Genomic DNA, 27,589 nt, shown 5'->3' with positions numbered 1-27,589 from the left:
ATGAATAAAGGGCCGAGGTGGATCTTCAGTTCAGAATGCGTCTATCTGTGCTGATTTAACACTATTTTAGCAAACAAATGCATATTGTGAGCATACAAATAGATAACTGACATAAGGATTATGAAACACAATTAGTGTGAAACTGTTTCATGGTAATTTTTCAGATATTATGTGCTATTGCCCAGTGTTGGTCTCCATAAATGCCCTCTGTTCTCAATGAAAACATGAGATTTCAATTTTTTTTTTGTCACTACAAATAAATACAATTTTAGCTTTTGTATGGGGTTCATCTTTAAAGATGTTTTTGTAACAACACATTTTTTAAAATTAGCTTTGCAAAATAATCACTTTGTCAGGTTTGTGGAATATGTGGCAGTACGATTTATGTCTGTACCAGTATGTGAAGGTAACATTAACTGGTTATTAACAATGATAGAAGAATAATAATTACAAGACAAGTAAAATGAATTCAAACTTCAAATGTCACAAGCACTTGATATTTTCATTTACCAAATCTCGGTCTGTTTTTACATTTATTACAAGTTACCTTAATGAACTCAGACTTGTTAATTGAAGATTAATCCTTTATTTCAGAGCTCCTGTATTTGTGTTGTGTTCAAGGTGCCTTGTGTAAGTGATCAGCCTTTGCTAAGACCTATGCATATGTGCAAATACAGAATTAGACACAAAACTGGACTAACAGCAAGAAAAGTAGATACTCCTAACCAGAAACAGCATCCTATTCGCACATGTACCATTGAAATGTGTGTTGTTTGTGCTTTCATTATGTTTGTCACATTTCATTTGTTGTACTAATATACAATACTTAGTCTTCAAAAAATCCAAGAAAATTGTTTTTAATAATGAAGGCTGTTGCTTTAGAGGACTATCTAACTGCAAGTCTCTCTGATTACATTCTTCCATTAATTAACATGCCGTTTTAGAGAATTTTAATTGATGTATGAAAGCATTATCAGCTGGGCCATAGGCATGTATGACAAAAACTATAGTTTTAAAACACTAAACTCAGTACATTTTATTTTAGAATGAATTTATGGTGCGGCCTGGTTTATTATTGCTACACACTAGTCACTGGTACAGATAAGCCACTTAGAAACACTCATTATCTTTAACACTAGAATTACCAGAGCCAACAAAAAAAACTCGTAAATCCGGCCCACCTTAAATCCCTTCGCTCCCCTCTGTCAGCGTCTTTTGTCTTCTAAATGTATCGATAAGCAGCAAGCAGCCTGCTATACCATCCCCCCTACTGCCTCAGAACGGGCAAGAAGTTCTCCCAGTACCTGCCTTGATTGATTATCTGGGAGTGAGCTACCCAGAATTGTAAGGGGAAATAATTTGATGTGTGTTTTGTGTCTACAACAATCTATGTGAACGTTGTTAAAACAGAAATATTTTTCATGGTTTATTAATAAATAACAAAATGTAAACATGAACTGCATAATGTGTGAAGGCTGATGGCCAAATAACAAATAAACACTTTCACAAAAGGTGCAAGTACAATATGACAGCTTCCGTGGCGCTGTGGTTAGAACTGCTGACTTATAATCCAGAGGTCGTAAGTTTGAAACCAGCTCCCCTGCAAATTTACCATTTTGAGTAGTGTGCTGCTCTTATTGTTAATATTATACAATAAAAACATACATTTGATTTGTGTCTGTAACAGCCGCTGTAAATTTATAGTACTTGTAAAAGTTAGCATTTTTTTTCCACTTTTATTCTCTCAGTCACGATCACGATACATTATACACCCCAAAAGGGATCGGACGCTGTTAGTTTTTATTTGAAACTGGGAATAACTGTAGATGTGAGTAGTGTTTTGAGACAATGAAACTGGAATTTCTCTGATCTGAAGGGATAAAGGCCGACACACAAACGCTGGTGAATCTGCCTTCTTCGTATGTCACCGTCACTTGAATTTTTTTATTCAGTTTTATTGAGTGTTCCTGCTCATGCTGAATTAGTATGCGCCTTATGGTCCATGATGTCAAAGCCACACTGACAAAAAACAGAGACATAGGTATATATATTTGGAATAACTAATTTTATGACCTGTATAGTACGTTTCAGAAAACATTGTGGCACTGATGCAACATTATTCATATTCATTCGCACGCCTTCTTGCGCTTGTAATCAGTGACCACATTTTTTTTTTTTTTTTTTTTTCGATCTTGCCAGTGTCCACTTTTGGGTGCATGGGGTGTTTCTTTTGTACTCCAGGACATGCAGAGGAAAGAATAGTACAGAGTGTTCAGTTCTGCGCTATATACAATCATCAGATTCAAATGTTAACAGCTCCCACACACACTGACGGAGAGGAGCGAAGGGATTTAAGGTTTTTTGTAGGCTCTGGTAATTTTAGTGTTAAAGGATGAATGCAAGGCCTCCATTCTTTAATCAGATCTACGTTAAGCCACTTCATCAAAAAATGATTTATGATCTTTTTTAATCTAATTTAAATGCAGCTATTACAACCTACAGCTGATTGTCACATCATTGTGCTCTTAAAGTAAGCAAAAATCATGTACTTTTATTTCTCAACTAATACCACAATTGGATAAAAGTGACAAGGATGAAAGCCTTTTTGCCTTGAAACAGAAGAAGGATTTTCTGATTTTAGTTACTTAAACCATGTGGGATTTTTTTTAAAATAACAGGCGCAAAACTGCAGTCCCTTGCTAAAATTAAAGCCATGGCAGTTAATTATTTTGCTCTTTCTCTTTTGAAATATAAGTAAAATCCTGCAGTTTACTAAACCACTCATTTTCAAAGCATTGTCTCTTTTGTGAGAAGACTAAGATAAGAATGCTGCCATTTCCTCAGGTCCTCTAAAACAGTGGTCCCCAACCTTTTTGACAGCAAGGACCACTTCACTAGAAGCAAATTTTTCCAGGGACCGGTGGGGTGCGTATGGGGTTTGGATGGGGGTGTTGAGGATTTGGGGTGAGTTCATAGGGCAGTTACTATTAAGTTATTAAGCAGTTTGCATACGTTTGCAACCCGAGATTTTTCTTCTTTTTTTGCATATAACAAAGACATATGCATTGCATTTTTCATTCCAACAGATTGCACATCACAAACATTAACACTGTTATTGTTTTTTTGTGTCTGCCGTTTCTATAGGAGGGTGACAATGAGTTAAATTCCAATGGATGTTTATCAAATGTTGACAAGCAATAAGCAAAAGATATCACTGAAAAACACAGAAAACAAAAACAGCAAAAAAAAAAAAACAGTACGAGGAAAGTTCGAAGAAAATTTTTTTTACAATGTTTCTATTTGGGTAACTGCTCTGTGGATGATTCATTCAAGCATTTCAAGGTCACTTCGTTGTAATAAAAGTATCTGCTGAATGTACTTCGTAGTAACGAGATTTCTATAGACTCGTGTCGTATGGGGAAACTGTCGGGACAATAACAATACTTTGTTGTAATACTCTCTCACCTCGGTCTCTCCTCTCTCTGCACCGCTGCAAAGCCCCGCCCACCAAGCGTTCTGAAAAGTCTGAGTGGGTCTCCGTTGCCGCCAGTTCTCTCGCGGCCTGGTAGAGGGCGGCGGACCGGGGATTGGGGACCCCTGCTCTAAAAGCTTTTCGCGCAAGTCCATTAGTCGTCGTCATGTTATTGCAGACGATGACATGTCACTCACAATGTAGCAATACATATTGTTTGGTTGCATACAAAGTCTGGCATTGACAGAGAGCTAGGCCATGTTTATGTAATCTGGAAAGGGCTTTGTTCTTCACCCAAATTTTCATCCAACCGAACACACCATTCATTTTTAACACTTTGTCCTATTGCACCTGCATCTTTTCCAGCCTTAATCAACTTCAATTCCATCTCTATCAGAGACTTTGAATCAATGCTCAAAATATGCTCACAGTATCTGACCGAAAGAAGATTGCATATTCTAACATGCTCATGTACTGCTGACAATTACAATACCGTTACACAATTGGTTAAAAAGTATACACAACAAAAAAACAAGCTTTTTTTTTTTTTTTTTTTTTAAACTGTGGTTGATGCAGCTTTAATATGCATAAAAAATCCATTGTAATGTTAAAATAATTGTAGGAATTAATGAATAGCACCTTATTGTGTAGAATTAGTGAACACGTTAATGACACATTGAAGATTAAAACTATCCAAAGAATGTTTAAATTTAGATGAAAGAAAACTATAGAATAAAACGGGCATTTTGATTGCCTACAAGAAGACTAGGTACACTTATTACAGTAACACAAACATTTATAATATTGTGATTATATGAACATGTTGAATAAAAACTAGGAATTCAGGCTAAAAATTGTAAACATTGAGGGAATACCAGGGGGGTATTTTTCGTACGTGGATTACTCGCTTAGCCGGATGTCATTGTTGACGATTTGGCCTGATCCTGGATCTGTCGGTTTTTTGAAACTCTTGCTGGAAGTGTTGTCATAGCAACACATCCAAATCCGCAAACCTGCTCGGAGCAGGTTTGTTCTGCGTAAACAAGGAATAGTTTACACACGTAATCAGTGACGGTGTGGAAGTCATCCAGTCAGGGCTTCGCCGTTCATGAATGAGCGACCAATTGATATTGGTGTGCAAATTATAGGAAGAGAATTTCATATAAAGAGGGTTTTGCGCGATCGGCAAGATCCTTTATTGCCCCCGGAGGAAATTCTGTACGAAAGATACCGCTTTAGCCGAGGGGGAATATTGTACCTCAAAGATTTATTAGCTCCGTATATTCGAAGTCAAACTCGGCGAAGTCGGGCTCTCACAACCACACAGACAGTAGGCATTGCTTTGAGGTTTCTTGCAAGCGGCACTTTTTTATATACTGTAGGCGATGCGGAACATCTATCGAAAAGTGCAGTTTGCCAGGCAATTCGTAAAGTCTGTTTGGCTCTGAAACATTTCCTTCAGGTTTTCATTGTGTTTCCTGGACACCTGCGTGTGCAGACAATAAAAGAGGCATTTCATGCCATTGCAGGTAGGTAATACACAGGCAAAAACACCCACAGTTCCATAAAGAATCTCACAATCAGCCTAACATGCTCATTACCAGGATTTCCAAATGTGATTGGGACACATGGAACTGATTAGAGTGGAGTTTGATCAAACATTATTTGGAAAGTGTACCTCTCCTCCTGATGAATAATCAGACACAGTGTCTTCATCAAATATTTGACCTTTGTCAATATCTCGTTGGTCAGACACAGGTTCAAGGGATATGACATTCCTTGCAACTGACCCAACAAAAAAGAGGGCTATATGGAACATACCTATAGCACACATGGAGGACAAATATATGCAATGACCATCCTTTACCTGAAATGAAGTGACCACTACTTCCTGCCACTGGTTCTGAGGAGGAGCTTCCCCCTGGAATGCCCTCAGAAACAGGGCAATGGGCATTTTGCTGGAGAGCCAACTCTTCTGCAGGGGTTAGGTCTGGACCGCGTGGACCTCCACCTGTTTTTTGCTTGTCTGCCTCCTTATTAGCTTTAAAATTAATGTTTTTTATATTATATATGATTCTTCATGTCAACAATTCTTTAAATAGTTCTATACCAATATTTACCAGTTTGAAGTATATTCTTGTACTTCACTTTAACCTGTTCCCATGTTCTCCTTGTGCTCACGTTTGATCTGGAATTATGACATATTAAATAATAATTAATCTGACACATAGGAAATGAAACGCTGCATTCACTAAGTACAATGTACACTACTTAGCGTTTAATTTTTTCGGCCACTTTTTGCCAGCCGTCTTTTCTGGTCTGGGCTGCTTTTGCAGTGTTACCCCAAGTGTATATTAAATCTTGAAATTCTTCGTGTCCTTCGAATAAAAGGTCTTGCGCCGCGTGTGAAAAAAAAATGCGCCCGTTCTTTCGTCATTTTGTTACAGCCTATCAAAGACTTGCTGATCATGTTTTCTAGACTCAATATATATGGGCTTTTCACTCAGCGCGGGCGCGCGCATTCATCTCGTATGATTAGATCCAGCTCGACTAATCTGATACACGGCTGCGTTTGAAAAACCGACTTATCTGGATGAGTTTCACTGGCATTAACTCATTCAAGATGAGGCACCTGATCTCGGATGGTTTAAGCGACGTACGAAAAATACCCCCCAGTTCTGAATGTTTTTCAAAAAAATGCATCAAAATACTTAGAGGGGAAAAAAAACTGCACAAGAAAAGCAATGACAGAAAGAGGAAATAATATTTATGGTGTGGAATTTTAGGAAGGTTGCACAAAAGTCATAGTTCCAATTTTGCTGGTATGGTTTCTACACACACAGAATATTTTATATATATATATATATATATATATATATATATATATATAATTATTATTTTTAATATGCTCAATCTACTGTAGCTATTTTCAAAACTGACCCAAAGGACATGTAACACTTTAAAATGGGTAGCAGCTGTACAAAAATATGACATTTGGAAAATGTTCTGCTTTTTGTAAACAGATGTAAACATTGGTTATATAATTTTAAGGCACATACAATGACAGCATATAGTAGCGCCTCACTAAGATGAAGAGTGATTTAATGAGATGACCACTGATTAACTCTGTTACACTTGAATGTTCACTTACAATTATCCATCCATCCATTTTCTAAACCCTCTTATCCAGAGCTTGCCTATGAAACCTTTAGTCCGCCTGTTGCTTTATCCTGAGCACCTTCTGTAATATGCTTGATGCTCAGCAAATATCAGCAGTCTTTTTGTCTCCCATCTTCTTATTATGGAGTTCTTCGTTACATTCGATGATCAATAAACACAATATGTAGACTTGATTATAAACTTTGAACAGAAATGTACTGCATTCTGGGGGAAATTATCAATAGATGGGTATGTGGGCACCATGCTATTATTACAATAAATTAATCTGCCCACCAGAAAAATGGCCACCAGGATGCAGCATCCTCAAATATTCAGAATTTTCAGAGCATATCAGACTATATTCAAGATTACTTCCTATTTGTCTATGTGCGTCATTGTCTTGTCTGTTTATTCTTTCTTGGTCTTTGTCACTTAATTGCCTCCTGCACATGCATTTCTGTGTCTTTGTCATTCTTGCATTCTGCATCCCACACTTGATGCTCAGCAGATGGGGTGGCTCTTCTTCCTCCTATGGTGTTCTTTGTCACATCATCGGCCTCTGCAATTTGCTTGATTCTCGGCAGATGCCACTGGTGTTCTTTTTTTTCTGCCATGTCACTTCATTTGCCAATCACTTTGCCATAAGAAAGCCACGAGCATAGGTCAGTTTGCTGAGGTTGCAGCAACTTCTAACTTTTTGAATTTCCAGAACATATCAAGACAACAAAAAGCTAGACATAAACAACAGTAAGCTCTCTGCTAGCCGTTTAGCATGCAACAACTGTCATGTCCTTCTGGATTCTGAACATATAATTTGACCATCACGTGCAATTCTACATCTTTGTCACTCCAGCATTCTGTATCCCGCACTTGATGTTCAGCAGACCACACTGTCCCTTTTCTTCTTCTCCCTATTATGGTATCTGTCATCACTTCATTGGCCTCTGCAATTTCATGATACTCAGTTGCTAGTGTTTTTTTGTTTCTGCCATGTCACTTCATTTACCAATCACTTTGCTGAAATAAACCCACAAGCAGAGGTTGGCACCTCACATTTTCTGAAGTAACAGTACCTATCAGTTCATAAGCTTTCGAGCAATACCAAGTTCAAGGTTCTAACCTCTGTAGTTCATGAGAAACTGAGTAACAGACAGAGATTTTCAGCATTTCAGACATAGATTTAAAGAGTAATAAATAAGCCCAGGGAGTAATGTGTAGCAGCAAATATGCACTACTGGACAATGTCAGCTTTGCTGCAGGGTTTACTGGAAGGAAGAAATGTAGTGAGGTGCTACGTTTAAAAAATGAACTGTAAGACACCGAAAAGGATCATGATCATCAAAGTTCATTTGCTTTAATGCTTCAACCTCAGTCTGATTGCAAAAACCACCTTGGATTAAACTTTTTCTGGATTTATATTCTTGTCCTTTACTTGCTTGTTCGTGTGATTTTCTCTTGGTTGGATATGTTCTCTCCTGGGGAGTGCTCCCAATCACTTTAAATCTTCAGTAACAGCTGGTACTCGGTAGGACAATACTTTGCATAACATTCAGGAGGCTGTTCACTTGATCATCATCATTTACACCAAGTGGTTTGTTAATTGTTTTTTGCTCTCTTTGTTTGTTTAATATAGTCTTTATTATCAATTCTTTCCTGCCGCTGTGTTACATGTCTCTGGTGGTGCGAGTTGGATCCAGGATGGGTGCATTCCAGGGATTCCCAAAATAACCTAAACAAATTACCATTTTAGGACAGGGTGTACACCGGCACATTCTGTGACTGATACAAGCAACCAGCCTTTTCTGTTATCAAAAATATCTGTAGTGACAAATTCTGTATTTTTATATGTTCACACCAAAGTGTGTGTATATTTATTTTCTTACCTAATTATCTACCTATTTATGAATTTATTTTAAGTGCTTCTGTAAAAATCCAAATTTTCTCCTGGGGAAAAATAAAGTTCTATCTATCTATCTTGGTAATTACTGGTTATTTATCCCTGAAAAACACCCACTCATTGTATGTTATAATTGCAAAAATTTTAAATATCCTATTAATTGAGTATCATGATTTAAATAATGCAGGCAATATACTTGCAATCGAGGCAAATATGGTTTTGTTAAAACGTATCAAGTTCAAAAGCAAACACCTCTGTTAAGACTGCAGAAGTACAACAAGGTAAATGGTAGGAAGTCCTAACAAATGCTTGTGAAACACTGGGGGACCTTGGAGGAATAAAGGTTAAGAATCACTGTGTTGAAGTGTATACAGATGAAAGATATACTAACTGCAACACTTGCCAGGAAAAGGACAGCCACAGGGGGACTTCAGAGAAACATTTAGGTGTTACATATTTGATAAAACATTTATTATTTCATTACACACTTCAGATTATGCTGATATTTAACAACGTTTATAGCATATGGGGGTGGGTGGTCTTTTGGTCTTTGAATCTGGTGGCTTAACTGGAATATTTACTAATAATACTTTTCTTTCTTTTTACTAAAAATAAAAGATGCAAGAATGAATATTTTAGAAACATAGTAAAGGACCTTAAAAGAGAAATTATTCTAAACAATGTAGAAAAGCAGACATAAAACAGCAGGTGATGGGTCAGAGATGACACATGTACCATCTCCTTCAGAGTACATGCCTCCAGTGCTGTAGCAGCACAGCTGCAAACCTCCTGATCAGAACCATCGCTGCTCAGGGGTGAACAACCTCCTATGAACTAATAAACTAATACATTTACTTGCTCCTTGCAGCATGAGCTTATTTTTCCTCCATGCAAGACCGTAGAGAGCAAAAAGATTGATAAGTTCAGGTTTTAAGTTACTCGATGACAAAAGAAAGAGAATGTCAAGGGATAAACTTGAAATGCTTATTTTTGTCATACTCCACCACTAATGCAAGTTCAATTAACATCACTCAGTTTTATTCTGTTGTTAGATATAATGAATCTATTGAAAAATAAAAACAACACTGTACTGTCTTAAAAATATTTAAGTTTCTGGTTATTTGTTAACAGTCTTTAAGGAATTGCTACTTTGTTGTAATTTTAGGACGTAAGTTGGAAAACGTTTTTTTGTTGTGTTTGGGGATGGCTTAGTGAAGCCAACTCTGGTCGTTTAGACTTACGTAAGCAGTTTATTTTCATTTGCTGGTGCATAGTATTGTATGAAAACAAGACTATAAAACAGATTGCAAGATGGAATCATATTCAGTGAATATTAAGTAAATGAAGGATGTATTCTGTAGAAAGTTGCCATAAGTTGCATGAACAAGCAACCTTCAAATCTGCTTGATTCATTTTTAAGGATCTACAGTAAACACAAAATGAAAATTGTTGGTACTCTGTATACCAGAGATCAAGGGCTGACGTTTATTTTGTCTTTTTTCTCCCCCTCATGTTACATGATAACACCCTCAGATTGGAATGCTGTAAAGTAGCAGGTAAAACAAAAAACTAAATAGAATTTAGGTCAGTTAATAAAGGATGTAATTATTCTTTAATGGCATGGTTTCATTTATAAGCTGATAATAACTGCATAACATTTTAATTACTCCAAACGCAGGCTGTTAACAACAGCAAGCATATAATTTTAGTTACAGCAACTAAAACCTAATGCCTGGTTGACAAGCTAGGCAACCACTTTTTAAAAGTTAGTGCTGAGCCTTGATCAGGTGCAAGTCTGGAGTAATCCCTGGACAAGATGCCTGCCCACGTCTAGCTGAACACATATCGGGGGCCAATTTAGCATTGCCAACCACCTAACCTGTATGTCTCTGAACTGTGGAAGGAAACCAGAGCACCCAAAGGAAACCCATACAGGCACGGAGAGCACATGCAAACTCTATGCACCTGGGAGGTGAACCCTAATCGTATCGTATTGCACCACCATATCATCCTCTCACATCCTCTCTCTAAAATGCAATAAAACTATGGCTTAAGGAAGTAGAATTTGAAAAAAAAACATACAAACATTGTCACTATTTGAAGAGAAGCATTAAATACATGACCAAAAAAAAACCCAACAACATTCTGACAAAAGGGAAATACCAGAGTTTCAATAACAAAGCATTTGAGTTTAATTCTCTGTAATGTTCTATTTAAACAGGTCATTTTAGACTGAAAATAAATCTGCTGTGCATTCTAGATACTATACTTGTATGTGGGGAGCTTTATAAAGAGGTGTTATCTTGTTTCAGATTTAAAGCTCATACAGAAAGCAATATGGGATTACGCAACAAAACAAAAAAGGTGTAAATTATTAACTCAACCAACAGTACTATTTAGAGCTGGAACAGGCAGGAAAGAAAAACTTCAGTATCAGAGGAGACACACCCTCTAGACTGTGCACTATGGTATCTTAACTCTATTACTGCCAACTCCTCATGCCAGGCTCCATCAGTCAAATATCAGGACTAAGTCTCCATTTCTTCTTGATTGCTAATCATCTCATTTTAGAGATGAAGCCCACATCTACAATTCCTCTTTGAGTACATCATCTGCTATATAACTGAATATGCATTCAACCATCAAGATTAGTTTTTCCACTCTTACCAATATTTTGTTGGTATAAACAAATAAAATTAAAGAAAAAAAAAACCCAATGTCCTTATCGCGTCTGTCCACAACAAGCAGCTCCCCAAGGACCTATTTAGTTGAAATTTGGTAAACCTCAAGGAAATTTCAATAACTTCCACTTACTGTATAAAGCACCACAGAATTAACAAAATTGTGTACCTGAAATTTACACAAATACTGATGAACTTACTGTTTAAATTTACCTCAAGCGAGACTATTTCATATATATATATATATATATATATATATATATATATATATATATATATATATATATATATATATATATATATATATATATATCTATACTTAGCACATTTTCCCCTTTTTTACATCCAAGGGCTACTCCTGATGACAAAACAGATCCTCAGTACAAGTTACTTAAGTTCCAACAATGCTAGACATGTGGGTGACACTCCTTTGTTACATAAGCTGTTTTTGTGGGTAACTTCCATATCAGCAGCTTGAAGCTGTACCAGGTAAGTCAAACGACCTTACTAACCATAAAGATAATAAATGCCAGAAAGAAAACAAGCAAGTCACCTAACTTATCTAGAAATGATGTGAAGATGAAAAGATCTCCCAAAGAATAACTCTGTAAGCTGCTATGCACACTGTGAATGAGCACATACTCTGTATTTAGGTTACACTAAAAACAACCTCATGGCTGCATTATCTACAGACTATGATGATACCATATACCTCTTTCTAATTCCCTGTATATTGTCAGCTAAGGTTACACAATGCCCATTTACCCATCATGGTCTATTACAACCAGCTTTCGACTTCAACATAGATTTTACCTCTCCATCTGGTACTTCTTTCAAAGATTTATTGTTTAGGAAATAGGAACTACAATTGAGCTTTAACCCTTGAGCAGAGAAAATGCAGTTTTTACATTACTTCAGTTGGATGTCCAATGAAGCTATTTCAGCCACCACAAGCCTATTGTGGGGACATTTTTAACTAAATGATGTTGTAAAATGCTATTAAATAAACATGTTTTTATGTAGTCTACCAAAACATGTAATTACCTGTACATTCTATTATCACTGTTATTTTTGGAAATGACACATTGTTCTGCAAATAATTTATGCACAAAAATGTGATATCTGTCTTTGATGAAATAAACAGAAATGTTCCAGCTTTTAAAACAACTAAATCCCTGAACATAACAGAATGTTAACTTACAATTAATTGCATTTGTTGTACCTTATATTGATCATACTGCATTTCAAATTAGTTTTAGCATCATTTTGTAAAAGATGCCAACTAATTTTCAAAATAGCATTATACAAGAATATCTGAATTTGATAAGCTATGCAGTTTTATTTATAACTGCAATTGTTTCAAGAAACTAGAATTCATAGAGCCAACTAATATTCTTACAAAGATTACTTTTGAAGACAAATTTTAGGAAATCTTTTATTTACTTACTAAATTTTCTGCCGCCTTCTCCCAATATTTAATCATATATACAAATTCATTTTGTTTTCTCAGGAAAGAATGCTTTTTTTTATACATTATATCAGGTCGCTGAAATTCAGCTGTAACTTTTCTTCCATCAGCAGTCATGTTTACTGGAGGAAAATCCAATACACCTATAAAAAAAATAAAACTATATAAAATATGCAGTATTTAAAACACCTATAAGCAACATTTACCACTAGACCTTTTCACACTGTGTTAGTTAAAAAGATTCTGTATAACTAAATGGATATTTGCCTCCATCCAGTCCTTATGAATCACCCCATTGAACAGTGAACTTTAAAAAATATGTGCCATGGGTTTATATTGCACTCATTAACACTCTTAAGCACTGTAGGAGAAGTGCCATCCAGTATCAGTGATTGTTTGATTTCAGCCATTATAGTCGAAGCAACACTTCTCTCTCTGGAACTTCAAAAATCATTAAGTACCTCCTTGGAAGTTCTTGTTACTCTTGTTACTTTGCGGGGTCATCCACTTCTTCATACATATACATTTCAGAAAAATGCTAGCTTAGATAATGTATTATTTCACTGTCTGTACATTTTAATTCATCCTTAGTGTCCCTAATACAATTCACTTCCTCCTTGACCATTCTTTTACTCACAAAATACTGAAAGGTTCTCTTTTAGTCATATTTTACATTTCTGCAAGATTTTTCTTTCATTGTCCTTTGCCTTTATCAATCTTATACACCTTGTAAGAGCCATTTTCCTTGTTCTATAAGATTCATGAATATTTCTTAGATGACAATGCATAAATAACGGGAAGTTCCTATAACCCCCGTAAATAGATTCGCAGTGGTATATTCTTACCATTTCTAACAGCTTGGAGTAAACATTATTCTTCAGTCAGCTAGTGATAGCCTTGCCTTGTATAAGGTGTAGAGGCATACGGTTTTTAACCGTGATCGCACGTGACCGTGCCTGGGCACTTGCCAATGTGCCAACCGGCTTACGAGCCTTTTGAATGTGAGAAACAACAAGTAAAGAAAACTTGTTTACTTAGGTACCGCACCGTATGCTAAGGCGTACAGAAGAAGAAATTAAGAACTTTTAAGTATAGAAATTACTAAAGCTTTTCAAGAAAAGCTAAATTTAAAGAAGATACATTTTTCCTTTTTTTGCCTTTTATTCTACGTGTGTAACTATTTTTTCTTTTATTCTTGTGTAGATTATTTGCTTTTACCTTTCACTAAATACCTTTAAAACGAACCCTTGGACTCTGAGAATTCTTTTGACACGCGTCTTACCCATGCCTGATGACACCGTATATATTTCAGCAGTTACACACCTTATAGAGAGTATTTTTTTTTCTCCATGGAAGCTTCTTTTAAACCTCTTTGGCATTCACACTGAGTGTGACTTGGGCTTGTAATTCTATGTAAATACCGTTATCCCCAAGTCAGATCTGAGGGGACATATAATAATCCACTTTAGTGTGTTAAGCCCAAATAACTCTCTGAACAGTATTGATCTATCATCACTCTGTAAAAAATCATCAATATTTCTAAATACTTTGCCACTCTATGGTAACTCATCAATATTCATTACTGGAGTGGAGCCTTCAACCAAAACACACAATGGCATGTAAAGAAGAAGCTACAAAACCAATTTTAGAACAAGCTGAAACTGAACTATTAGTTGAATCAAGCAATAGTGATTACAATGTTAACTGCTCAACAGACAATGACAAGGAAACTGAAAATAATGCACATGGCCAAGTACAACTGAAGCACTGTGATATGTCCTATGAATTTGGTCACCTGAAAATTCACCTCAGAGCAAGAAGGAGCAATGCAAAAAAGTAACATGATTGAAAGTGTAAGGATTGTTCACAATGCAGCAACTGTTATTCATGTCAGGGGAAACTTGGAAGTCACTAAGCCTTGTATTGTGGTAGCCTACAATAACATAAGGGGCACAACAATCGTGTGGATCAGGAACTGACTTCTACCCTCTCATGTGCAATCAAAAGATAAAATATAAGAAAAGTGCACAAAGAAACATGCTTCTACTGTTCTGATTGTAATATTATGCTGTGCTTTGGCGATTGTCTTAAAATATCACAAGAAGGACATGTACTAGATCTGCGATCTGCAGCAGTGGACACTAGACAAACCTTTGCTACCGTATTTATGTTGACATTGTGGCATTTACATGTTTCTGTTACACATAGTAACATTTTTTCTTGTTGAAGAAAATTCAACAATTTTGGCTAATTTTTCTGGGGGTAAACATAATGTAAAGGAGGCTAATCTCATTATTTACTGACTGCTGAGTTTTCTCTATCTGTTATAACTGACTGTGGACCCACTCTGGGGTTTATTTACTCCAGCAATGCTGATGACTGCAATTTTTGTTTAACATTGCCGCATTATCAACTGGCCATATAACAGTAATTGATTAAAGAATACAGGATGCCCTTCGATCCATCAAGCTCATTTGGAAGGGGTATTCCTGAATATCCAGGGATACTTCTGTTTTACTGTGTATTTATGTATATGTTGCGTGGTTTAATATAATTTACTAATAATGCATTATACTTGTAAAATGTGTCTGAGTGCTCTAAACATTATTCAAGAAAGAGTGCAACAGCATAGTAAATTGAAAAGAATTAGATTTTTTAATATACTTGCTAACAAAATCAGTTTAAACAAAATTTCTTCAAGTTTTGGCATGTGATCTGTATAGGATACTACTTGAAGCCTGACTGAAATATTTTGGCTTACCTTGCTCTGGTAGTGACATCTTAATGAAACTATCACAAGATCTGTTTGTGCCAACAGCAGCAGATACAAATAAAATGTAATAGTCTTCAACATTATTGATCAAAGAAGAAACATCACATTCCATTGAAGTAATATTTATACAGTGTTGGGCATATTTAGAACTTCCAGTTCTGTAAAACACAAAATAAAAATACTACTGAATTAAGAAATCAATTCAGACTATCTTGAATAATTCCTGCCTGCTAAACACACAATGATATTATGCTTTTCAAAATAATATTTATTAAATTATATAATTTTGAAAAATAAGGATATTGTAATTGTAAAGAGACCTTTCCTAAAATGACAATGAAAATTCAAACCAGTGAAATACAATATGAATGTCAATAATGTAAAAAAGTAGAATTTCATGCAAGTGTAGTTGAAAATGTTTTTAGAAAAAATTAAATTACTATTACAAAGAAAAAATAACACCAAATAAATGTCTTCAAACATACACAGTAGAAAAATAAACATGTAACAGAAATGAAGGAGTCCCTAAGCACTGCTTAAATATCTATCAGCTAAATGCAGCTTTCAAGTCTCTAATGGTTATATGGGTAAAAGAGAGCCCAATTCTACAATTAGGCCATGGATGAGAGGTACAACAACAGAAAGGTATAGCAATAACAAAAGATGAATTGACAGATGCATTTTTGTAGCTCTACTTGTACAGTCTCTTTGTGGGTAACCAAATTACACTTACAAACATTTCCAGCTTTAGTGATTGAGTAGATAATGCTTTTTATAAGCCTGTCTGATCTGTTATCAACGGTATGTAAATTGTATCTGCCTTTTCTGTCTATAACCTTAATATTCCCAGTAATGGACCCAATATGCATGGTCATATCACCTCAGCTTAAAATACAATTTATTTAGAAAATTAGATAATAAATTTTAAACCACTGACATGATATAAGAAACCTGTGTGCACTGCATCTAGTGTGAATTTTCAAAGCTTGTTATTTTATATTGAAAACTAGATTAATTAGTGAAGTGCTGGGAGCACTTATTTATAAAGGTTATATTATACACACATATATATATATTTATATATATATAAATTTATATAAAGGTTACTATTGCAAAGCAACTTCAAGTAGACCAAGCTTCATCTACTAACAGTGAACACTACTAATACTACTACAATGCTATCTCAGAAGCTTACCCTGCTATTTCATGGACCCTCTTTTGCAACTTAAATTTAAATCATGCTATGATATTTCTTGCCCTTTCTTACAGATAGTAATGTTAAAAGAATGGTATCTGCCATTCCACTGAGTAGCACCCATAATCACCTTGTTAGTTACACTTTTATCAAGATCAGTTCTAAAATTTATAAAGAACAACAGCCCTTAAATGCACCACTTTTAACATTACCATTTCCAGAAAAGTTTCTTCTCAACATAACCATTTAATTTCTGTATTTGAGACAATATTTCACTATCTACATAGTAAGTTTTGCTGCGTTCACATGCTGTCAGTGTTCTCAGAGCTACAAGTTGTGACATCTTTACCTTCCCACTAGAGTGTGTTCAAATGAATCTCAAGTTGAACTTTCGGAGAAACGTGAGGTAATTGTTGACTTGATTGCTGCTTTTTTTTTTGGAACATATGTGTTTCCTATTTGGTCCGCATCTGATCACCCTCCCTAATGGCAGCCTTTTCCTCTTCGGATACAGCCATCCATTTTCTCTGGTTCCTCTGGGTGTAGCTTGTCAAACCAACCACTCTTACAGTCCCATGGTTTTGCTGAGTAAATGCAACAGTGTTCACTACCACACTGGCCTGCTTTAGAGACTCCAGCTTAGCCTATTTGTGTCGGGGCTTTGTTTCTCGACATGCATGTTGATTTAATATTCAGAAATCGCAGAATTTATGTTTATGAGCTAAATGTACAGTGCTAAACTCGGCAACATGTCCAAGAGCAGTAGAGTAGCATGTTAAACGTAACACGCATTACGTACTCCGATTACTTTTTACAGTAATGAATAACCTCACATAAAGCTTATCTAACTGTAGTAAAAATATCTGGGTTGTAATTATTCCAACAGAACTTGGGGTTAAAGGCAACATGCATACGTACCGGGTCCCTTTCAGAGCTCAATAGAACATTCTCTTGAATGTTCACATTGTGAGGCAACAAACAATGTGCTTAACAATGTATAGGAAAATTTTCAGGTAAATTAAGTTTGTAATAATTTCATCCTTGTATTTGTACAATAAGATGAGCTTTTCTTTATTTATTTAATGTATGTATGTATATGCATGTCTAAGTGCTTTAAATGTAAAGGAAGCAATAAAAATTGTAACAGGATTTCTAGGAGTCATGTTGATTGTGCACTTTAAGAAAGTCTTCAGCAAGAGGGAAGATGTGCATTAATTTCTACACCGTGGTTTTGTCTCACATAAACTTCTTAGGTTACATACATTTTCTTTTCTTAAACAAATGATACAGTTTAAGTACAAGTTTAAGTTTAAGTTTAGGTACAGTTATCCTTGCTCATCCCATATTGGAAAGTGCCCCTGACCGCTACAATTAATTTTAAGCCATATGGTATCACCCCATGGGTGTATTACAAATAGGGCTGGCACGCAAGTATTAAAATGGAGATGATAATAATAATAATAATAATAATAATAAAAACACTAGAATGCCTTAACTTACAACATAACAACACTATTGCCTAGACTGTGACTCAGATTTCATTTTAGAATTTTCACAAGTTCGCATATTGACAAACCCATCAGTGATATTCCTTCACATAATTTAGAATGATAAAAATTGAAAAGGGGTAAAAGAACAGACTTTTCAGGCTTCCTGACTTTGAATAACAATATCAAATATATTAAATAAGTAATGTGGTGCTTAACTGGTGTTGTGAAACATGAATACAGACGGTAAACAGAACAAAGAAAAAGGTTTTACCTCTTAGAATGTCTAATACAAAGAAAAGTGGAACATAGCAATTTTTGGTGACAACACGCAATAACTGGCTAAGTCTAGGAATTGAAACCTGACACTTCTGAGATTTATCATCCAAAATGACACATTTTGTGTGTTTAATATAAAACTTATTAGTTGTAAACTTTAAGCTAACAATTATTCCCTCAAGCTTGTAATTGTTAACCATTATTAAACATTGTTTTTTTGTGTGTTTTTTTTTAAATAAGGGATTTATTCAGATGCAAAAATGAATGGATTCGTTTAAGAGAACATAAAGAATACAATTTTGTTGTATTAACTCATACAATAGTAAATTAAAACACTTACCGGTAATACCTCATCCTCACGCTAAATAATGGCTTTGGAGACAAAGTGTCATATTTCCATGAGAACACAGTGGTAAAGTTACGGCTCCTTACTGTCAAATTCCTGGGTGAAGGAAAACCTTCATTACCTGTTTTTACTGTCAAATTTTTGGGTGAATGAAAATCTTCATTACCTGTGAAAATAAACAATCAGCATAATTAATTACATTTTTACAAAGATAAAAACAATACAGTAATAAAACATTCACTAGTGCAGCATGATACAGATGTATTTTGGATGGGCATTGGTTTTGGTGGTGTTATCAGTCACTATTTTGCACTGGGTTTTCAGCAGGGATATGTACAGTATATGCTGAATCCTTCCACAAACTCTTCCCTATTTTTCAGTGTGGTTTAAGTTATTATGCTTCCCTGAATTAAAGACTAGTGTTAAATTTTGTATCATTCCCACACAGTGTAATCCACTAAAGCAAGACTGCTCAGTGTACATTTTTTGCCATAAACTGGTTTTGGATGTGAAGGGTTAGGCTGAACTTAATCGTTACAAAGCTTATGAGCATTCAGCAAAGGACTGGAAATGAACTGCAGGAATACATACACTTTATGTACACTTTTTTGTCTCTAGTTTAATTGGTACTTGCCTATTACAAGCACGTATTCCAAAATGCGTTAACTGCATATAGGCTTTACCACATACACAGGTTTTTAAGTAGGTGGTATGTGATTCTCCATTTGTCATATTACACAACGTTTAGTCATTGGGTATGTCAGATTTGCTAACTGATGCCATCAGACCTTGTCACATTTATCAAAGGTGTCCCGACTTTCTAGAACAATCGTGCTTGCCCACTTTTGAGACAGCCGACAGCATGCTGCGTGATGGAGCCAGTGCTGTACAAAGGGTTGACAGGTACAGAAAGTTCAGCCCCAATCACTGGCCATTTTTTTCATCTTTCCATTCTGTTGTGGTACATAAAACACAAGAAATCGGACAAACAAGCCTCTATGCCGATTCTGATGTTCAAAACATCCGTATTCCATATTCTTCATCTGTGTATTATATGCATTGTACTTTGGGAACTTGGTTGTCTGCTCTCATGCACACATAGCCCACCTATAGGACTCAAAGTGAGTCAAGTGGGCATGTCACATTACATGACTTGTTTCACAGGAGTGCACAACTGACTGTCTCTGACTAGTTAAGATTATGTAAATGAAAGCTATGACTGGACATTGCTTGCAGTGAAATGTAAATGAGACGTGGCCTTTATGTCTCTGAATACTGTAGGTGTACATTAAAATAAGATGCCTTGCCTGACCTGCATTTTTTAACATCTTCCCACTCACAATTAAGCAGTAATAAAAGAAAATGTTAAAAACACTAGTACAGGTGTTTTCAGAGTTTTGAAGCTGTTTAATGTAGAAACATGCAATGTGCTGCATGCAGGTAAACAAAATTTCAATTTTAAAAATATAATATGAATGCTCAACCCTAAAAAAAGCAACCCCTCAAAAGGACTTAGTTGTTAACACAGATGTTACATTAATCAGAGTAAAGCAATGCACAGATACGAATGTTAGGATTTAGATTCTCCACTGTACATTTCCTAATAGGTCAGAGTCACTAAAGCATTTGTAAAAGGTAATGTAAGATAAGCAAAACATACACAGCCCAAACAGTAAAACAGTTTTAATATTCATCTTTTGAATGCTAATGGCCAGTAGTTACCGGTAAGCAGTCTTCATATCTGTGGCTGGTACTGCAATGCCAATGAAAAGAACTGCTCTGTATCTGATTCTTTTATAGCTAACTTTACCAATTGTGGGCTTAGAGCACTTACATACAGTATTTACAACTATAATACAATAACAGTAAACTACTAAATCATAAATTTACAGAAATATACACATCAAGTTAAATCCATCCATCCATCCATTTTCCAACCCGCTGAATCCGAACACAGGGTCACGGGGGTCTGCTGGAGCCAATCCCAGCCAACACAGGGCACAAGGCAGGAACTAATCCTGGGCAGGGTGCCAACCCATCGCAGATCAAGTTAAATCAATAGCAAAAAAAAATATTAGTGATTACTTTAAACAGTCTTATAGAAACACAAGGTCTGTTTAACATGACAATTCAGATATGGTCAGATTACAACTAACATATATTAAAGAAAAACTTCAGTTGAATGGCTGAAAGCCAACTCACTGCCCTCCCCATCCTTGGTAATGCACAATATCATTCAAATTGTTCAACTGACAGATTTACAGTCATGATGATTCACAAAGGACTAATTTAACCCGGGTTAATTTTTACTGACTTTCTATACATTCAAGAGAAAAGTCACCATAATTTTTACTGAGATGTGAATTCATTCCATTAAAAGTTACTAATAATTGCAGTTTGGATGGGACTAAAATTACACAAGCCCTCCAGTAACAATTACATTACACCACCTCCTAGTGTAAAACTAATCCCATCCAAATAACCTGAAAGTCAACTATATTTTGTTACATTGAAGGCTAAAACCAGGCTGAAGTATATTTTGCACACCAGTAATACAGAAATTTAGGAAACTGATTTTTTTTTTTTGTTTGTTTGTTTTTTTTACTGAATTCGCATTCAGGTTTGTTCTTTTTTTTATATGACAAACCAAAATCTGACAATTCATGTCTGTGTTGAGAAATTTTAAAGAAACACAAAGTTATCACTTCTTTAAAAAGGGGACTTTTTAAACTGAATCTGAAAAGAAAAATCAGTGACACAAACAGATTACAATAGTTACCGTCATTCTCAAACCTGCTTACTCCAAAAAAAAAAAAAAAAGACAAGGAAGCACAAGGAGAACATGCAAACTCTGTACAAACAAACAGGTACTGAATATGAACCTAGTATGATAGATCAGTAATGTGGAAGTGCTAGTCATTCCGCACTACTATGCCACCTAAGCAAACAATGTGTTTATAATATCTCTCTATTATAAAAGAAAATCTTGAGACGAGACAAGACTACTGCCAAAAGATTTTTTCAAGTCCCGTCCTCCTCTCAATTAAAGTTAAAATAGACAAATATAAGTATTTACATGACAGGCTGATAACTTTACCTAATCAGCTTTACCTACTATTTTATAAACTACTGTAAACATACAAATAATAAATTGTGACATTAAAAATGGCTGAATATGTTAAAATCAAAGTTGTTTTAAACTGTAGGATTTTGAACCTCCAACCCAACTTTCACATTCCCAGGAGTCTAAAATCCCCCTGTGTGTTAAATTGAAAAGGGGACTCCTCCCCCCTGATTTTAAAAATGAATTTCAAGCCCTAACTAGAATAGTTTCCAATCCAGGCGAGTTACTTTTACTTTAGTAAATGTTTGTCTAAGAAACAACACTACTACTTGAGTGGGGGTTTTTTTGTACTTTTTCCACCTCTGTTGAAATTCCATTTCTTTGTGGATACCTACTGGATTTAATGCAATATCATGCCAAGATGTCAGATTTTTAACTAAATGGGAATTACTGTTTTTCTTGATGAGCGAGTCAGTCAGTCAACTTTGCATTTCATATATGCATGATAACCTCTCAGCCATCGACATGTGAAGTGAATAATACCATTGATTATCTCATTATATGGCACCTGTGAAGGGATAGGATATACTAGGTAGCAAGTGAACAGTCAGTTCTTGAAGGTGATGTGTCGGAAGCAGGAAAAAACGGTCAAGTGTAAAGATCTGTGTGACTTTGACAAGGACCAGATTGTGATGGCTTCACAACTGAGTGACAGTACGTCCGAGATAGCAGGTCTTGTGTGACCCATGGAGACCCCACTTTACAACTTACAGAACTGAAAGGATCTGCTGCTGATTCTTTGGTGCCAAATACCACATGACAACTTCAGAAGTTGTGATGTCCATGCCTTGAAGGATCAGAACTGTTTTGGCAGCACAAGGGGGACTTACAGAATATTAGACAAGTGGTTTTAATGTTGTAGCTGATCAGTATATAATATTTATGGAAATGCAATAGTACGGTGGCCGAGAAGGGCAAAACAAATTTATAACCATGAAGACAACCTTACAAAGGAATTCAAATTAACATTTCAGAAAACAAATTTACATTAGTGAGAACAATTTACAAATCCCTACACAAATTTACAAGCGGTTAAACAAATTAACAGTTCAGAAAACAACTTTACAAGTGGCCCGAAACAAATTTACAAGCGGCAAATCAAACGGAAAGGGTAGGTACAACACACAGGAAGTGCTTGTTGCTGACCTTTTGTGTCATTCAAACTGTTTTGCGAGGGAACATTGAACGGAGTTTGTGACGGTAAATCAAGCGACAATGTTTTGTCCATTTTGTGGAAACCATTTTAGCCAGTTAGCCCGCTTTTGTTATTCTTGTGGGAAATGTTTAGACTTTTTAAAAGAGGCTCCCCGCACGGAAGACCCAGATGCACAGCCGACGTCTAAACCACCTGGAAATGTTAATCAAAGTACCGGTAAGTGGACACTTAACGCTATCTAGAGCCAGCTATCCTAGGCTTTTATTATTATTATTGTTAAACTTATTATTGCTCAGTTGACGTAGTATGAGTCATTCAAAATTCCGTTCAAATAAACAACTTCTGTGCACGTTGGTATATACAGTATATATGTGTGTTGTACTTAATGCAGTCATTTAAGTTTTTTTAATTACTACCGCAACATACACTGGGACTGTTAACTTTCGTAGTGGTTGTAACCTAATAAAATAAAACATGTTTTGCTCTTGTATTATTTTCAACATTCAGCAATTGCCAACACATTTCAAAGTACAGATATAGCTGCGTCTTTTCGGTTCCAAAGGATGAGCATCAGTTGGCAAGGTAGGATCCAGCATGAGTCAAACACGTACAAAAGCAAATTTCTCAGTCCAATAAAGTTCATTTCAAAAATGTTTAATGAAAATTTGAAAAAGAAAAAATCACAACATTTTAGAAAAGTTATTACACACGCAGAGTAAAAGGCACAAACAGAAAAAATGTGTCTTCTCGGTCTAATTACAGTCTTAGCTTTCTCTGGTTAAAAATTACTTTCTATACTTGTTACGTTTCTATTGCAAACTTGCATAGACTTCACTTTAATATGTCAGTACGGTTTGAATCTGTTTGCCCTCCATGCCTTACCTACTGCAAGGCAGATCATAAAATGAAATAGTGTGTAGTCAGAATGACAAGAAATAAGTAGAATATTCCATTTACAATTTAGCTTGTAGGGCTTATAATAGAAACTCCCATTGACTATGCACTAATATATACACAAACATTTTAACATAACTATCCATCCCTCCATTTTGTAACCCGCTGAATCCGAACACAGAGTCACCTTTTTAGGGGGGGAAATCTGCTGGAGATCCCAGCCAACACAGGGCGCAAGGCAGGAACCAATCCCGGGCAGGGCGCCAACCCACCGCAGGACACACACACACATATAGCCACACACCAAGCACACACTAGGGCCAATTTAGAATCGGCAATGCACCTAACCTTAATGTCTTTAGACTGTGGGAGGAAACCCACACAGAATGGGGAGAACATGCAAACTCCACGCAGGGAGGACCCGGGAAGCGAACCCAGGTCCCCTTACTGTGAGGCAGCAGCGCTACCACTGCACCACCGTGCCACCCCTTAACATAACTAACAAAATACTAATATCAACTTATTATAATCTAACTAACAAATGGCTTTTACAACAGGTAATGGAATGTATTTTCCTAGTGTACTGTATATTTATGCAATTTAGGAGTATTGTGAAGAAAATGTAAAGAAATTCATGATGTATGTGTTTTTTTTTTTTTTTTTGTTAAAAAAAACTTATAGAAGCACACCTTTGTATCTCATCTTTTAACAAGCAGTGTTACCTGCAGTGGTCATAAACTAAAGGTCACATATTACGAGTAATTATACTAAGCAATATTGTGGAAGTAGTTGAACTAAATACACATCAATACATTTTATGGTTCATAAATGATTACAATTATTCTGTCCATAGTGTGTTGATATTCAATTCTGTTCATTCCAGAAGAACAACCGTGCCCATCATATAAACAGTTCATGGACTACAGAAACTTCAAATCAAAAGAAAGACAGTCCTTTAGCTGTGGGTCAAAGAGACGACTAAAACAAGAACAGAGACAAGTTCAGGTTAGATGGCTTAACTGTTTGTGTCATGTATACAAGACAATGGTTACAGGGACGGTTATTGTTTAATGAGTGGACCCATTTGGTGTTTAACTTTCTGTGCAACAAACTTATAAATATATAATTTACACAAAACTCATTCTGTTTATTTTTATTTATCTAGATAAACATAGGATTGATGGTGCCAAATGGAAGTGATTTAAAACCTGTAAGAGGGAAAACACTCCCATTATTTACAGACCCTCTGGTAGCAGCGCCTGATCTGCTGAAACTAGCTGTCCAGAAAATGAGAACATTTAACAAGGACATGGATGAAGGGCCATATATACTTTTGTATCCAGATTGCTCAGAGGTGGTCAATGTGCCTGGGACAGAGAGGCCATTCGTATTGGCAGAATATAAAAAGGAAATAGGAAAGGCATATTGCAGGATCTCATTTTTTATATACCTTGAAAAAGACTTTAGAAGAGGTTAGTGGATCTGATTTAGCACTTTTATATATTTCACAGTGCTATGACATACTGTACATAATAACGTGTTGATTTTGTTTCCTTTAACTGCAGTGGATGTTAGCTCAGAATCAGACTCAGATTCTGAAATTTTTGTTACAAGTAGGAGCACAATTGAATTCAATCAGGCTGACACTGTGGTGAGTTTATTTAGAAAAGAAATATACTGAATGGTTGTATTAATTATCTTAACCAGAGCTGTTCTGTGCATAATGCTTGCCAATATTTTGGTTCAACAGAGGCTAGCTACTTAGTAACATCTGTAATTGAGTTTGAAAATACATTCCTGCATTGTACTTGGACAAACAGTAGGATTTACATTTTAAATGGCATTTGGTGTAACACATGTGAATCATTTTGATTATTGTTCAGCAGGTTTATCTGTCAGAAATACTAACTTGCCATGTTTCAGCAGGCAATATTTCATTGATAAGTATTTATGTAGTAAGAGATGACTAATATAGGCTGTATAAAATTGTTCAGAATTTTATGCTTTTTCCCTCAGGTTTTTGAAGACTGCAACCAAAGTACACCCAAACACAAACTAGAAGATGTAGTGTAAGTACCAATTTGCAAATGTAAGTAATCTGTAAGCTGGTAATGTGATCAAATCACATGTTTGAGACAGACCCTTGAGTTTATGTTGAGACCACAGTTTTTACTCTAAATATATGAAGTTGTAAATAATGTAAGAATATTTTGAAATTTAGCAAAATTATCTAGATTATTATAATTTACCATAATTTTAAATTTCCTTTTTAACTCCATGATACTTTGTTGTACTGAAGTAGTAATTTTAACATGTTTCAGAGATGCATCCAAACAGTCATCAACGATTCAAGCTGGACAGGTAAGTATTGAACCAAATGTTACCTCATAATATTTTTTTCTTTCAGTTTTGTTTTGTGTTGGACATTTAAGTTCCCCATGTCACTTTATTTTTCAGATAGTAATATCTGATACTGAGGATACTCTACCTGAATACAATGTGACTAAGTCCACCTACTACAGGTAAGCAAAAAAAATTGACAAAATGTGACTATTCCCTTGGTAGACATTTTTAGATTAGATAAAAAAATAAACTTGCAAGTTGTTTCTAAAATATCTGTATAATGGTTAACTTACAAAAAATACTTCAGGGATTTACTTAGGTTGGAAATTACTTAAGAAGAATGTTTTAGTGTAAAATGGTGTTTTAGTTTGGGAAAATGGTTCAAAGGTTTTAACAGAAAATAAGCAGGCAAGAATCAGAGAGGAAAGGTCCAATACTTCAATTGTTTACTTGTTCAAATATAATATCAGTTACATACAATATAATAGCAATATACATGCAGATATAGGAATTGTACTATTGACTTACAGTAATATAAAGATATGATTTATACTATTGACTTACAGTAATACAGATATGTGAATTATACTATTGACTTACAGTAATACAGATATGTGAATTATACTATACTTACAGTAATATCAAAAGACCCAGAGCCATCATCCTAGACCAGTAGACTGAGGGAGCCCGCGTGTCAGTCTCGTCAGAGGATCAACTCGTGAGCCTGGTCCAATACCGGGCGGTGTGCACGTTCCCCACGGTTGAGCTTCCAAAGAAACTGAGGGCGGAACCTTCCCTTATATACTAATTGAGTGTCCTTGCCCAAAATGGCTTACGTGTAAGCAGTGTATACAGAAGTGATCAGTTTCTGCACACCTTCTTCCCACGGGACATCTTATTGTTTTTCTTCTACTTGGCCCTCACTGAGATGGTGCCTAGTATCAGAAGACACACAATAACAAGCGTTGCTTGCAATGAAGCCCCTCGACGTGAAAAACAAGTACATGGCCTTGACTGTATTCCCATAACATTCTGAAACTCTTTATGAGAAGCAAGTTTTTGCACATTCTTTCGCTATCATCCCAAACATTCCAATCTTTGTAGCTGGTTTTGCACTGAAGCGACCAATCCCCCCCCCTCTTACTCCTTTATTTCATCCCTTCTCCTGTTACAGAGAAAACCTTTTTATTACAAATGGGTGGAGTTGTCTTTTAACATAGGAATGGTAATTTCTTTACAGTAAATATACACACCTTTATGCACCATGTGTTGAAGAAGAGGATGAAGAGCCAGTTCCTGTAAATTTGGGGAATTT

The 27,589-nt window shown here is 35.7% G+C and overlaps 1 protein-coding gene and 1 long non-coding RNA gene across 2 annotated transcripts in view; one reads left to right on the top strand and one right to left on the bottom strand.

Annotated features, from left to right (window-relative positions):
* Positions 1 to 27,589, bottom strand: part of LOC114666084 (interferon gamma receptor 1-like) — a 73,178-nt gene that overhangs the window by 14,863 nt on the left and 30,726 nt on the right. Inside the window, exons 2-4 of the mRNA XM_028820820.2 lie at positions 18,752 to 18,923; positions 15,439 to 15,608; positions 12,657 to 12,820 (exon numbers count right to left, since the gene is read on the bottom strand). Coding sequence (XP_028676653.1) covers positions 12,657 to 12,820; positions 15,439 to 15,608; positions 18,752 to 18,923 — 506 coding nt within the window. The remainder of the gene's footprint in view (positions 1 to 12,656; positions 12,821 to 15,438; positions 15,609 to 18,751; positions 18,924 to 27,589) is intronic.
* On the top strand, positions 25,495 to 26,452 carry LOC127525957 (uncharacterized). The gene is made up of 3 exons (XR_007933567.1): positions 25,495 to 25,582; positions 26,253 to 26,292; positions 26,389 to 26,452. It is a non-coding gene; the product is annotated as an uncharacterized LOC127525957 (long non-coding RNA).

Source organism: Erpetoichthys calabaricus, chromosome 15 (genome assembly GCF_900747795.2).
Source record: "Erpetoichthys calabaricus chromosome 15, fErpCal1.3, whole genome shotgun sequence".
Lineage (NCBI taxonomy): Eukaryota > Metazoa > Chordata > Cladistia > Polypteriformes > Polypteridae > Erpetoichthys > Erpetoichthys calabaricus.
The sequence above is the reverse complement of the archived record's forward strand: the minus strand, read 5'-3'. Positions and strand labels throughout refer to the sequence as shown.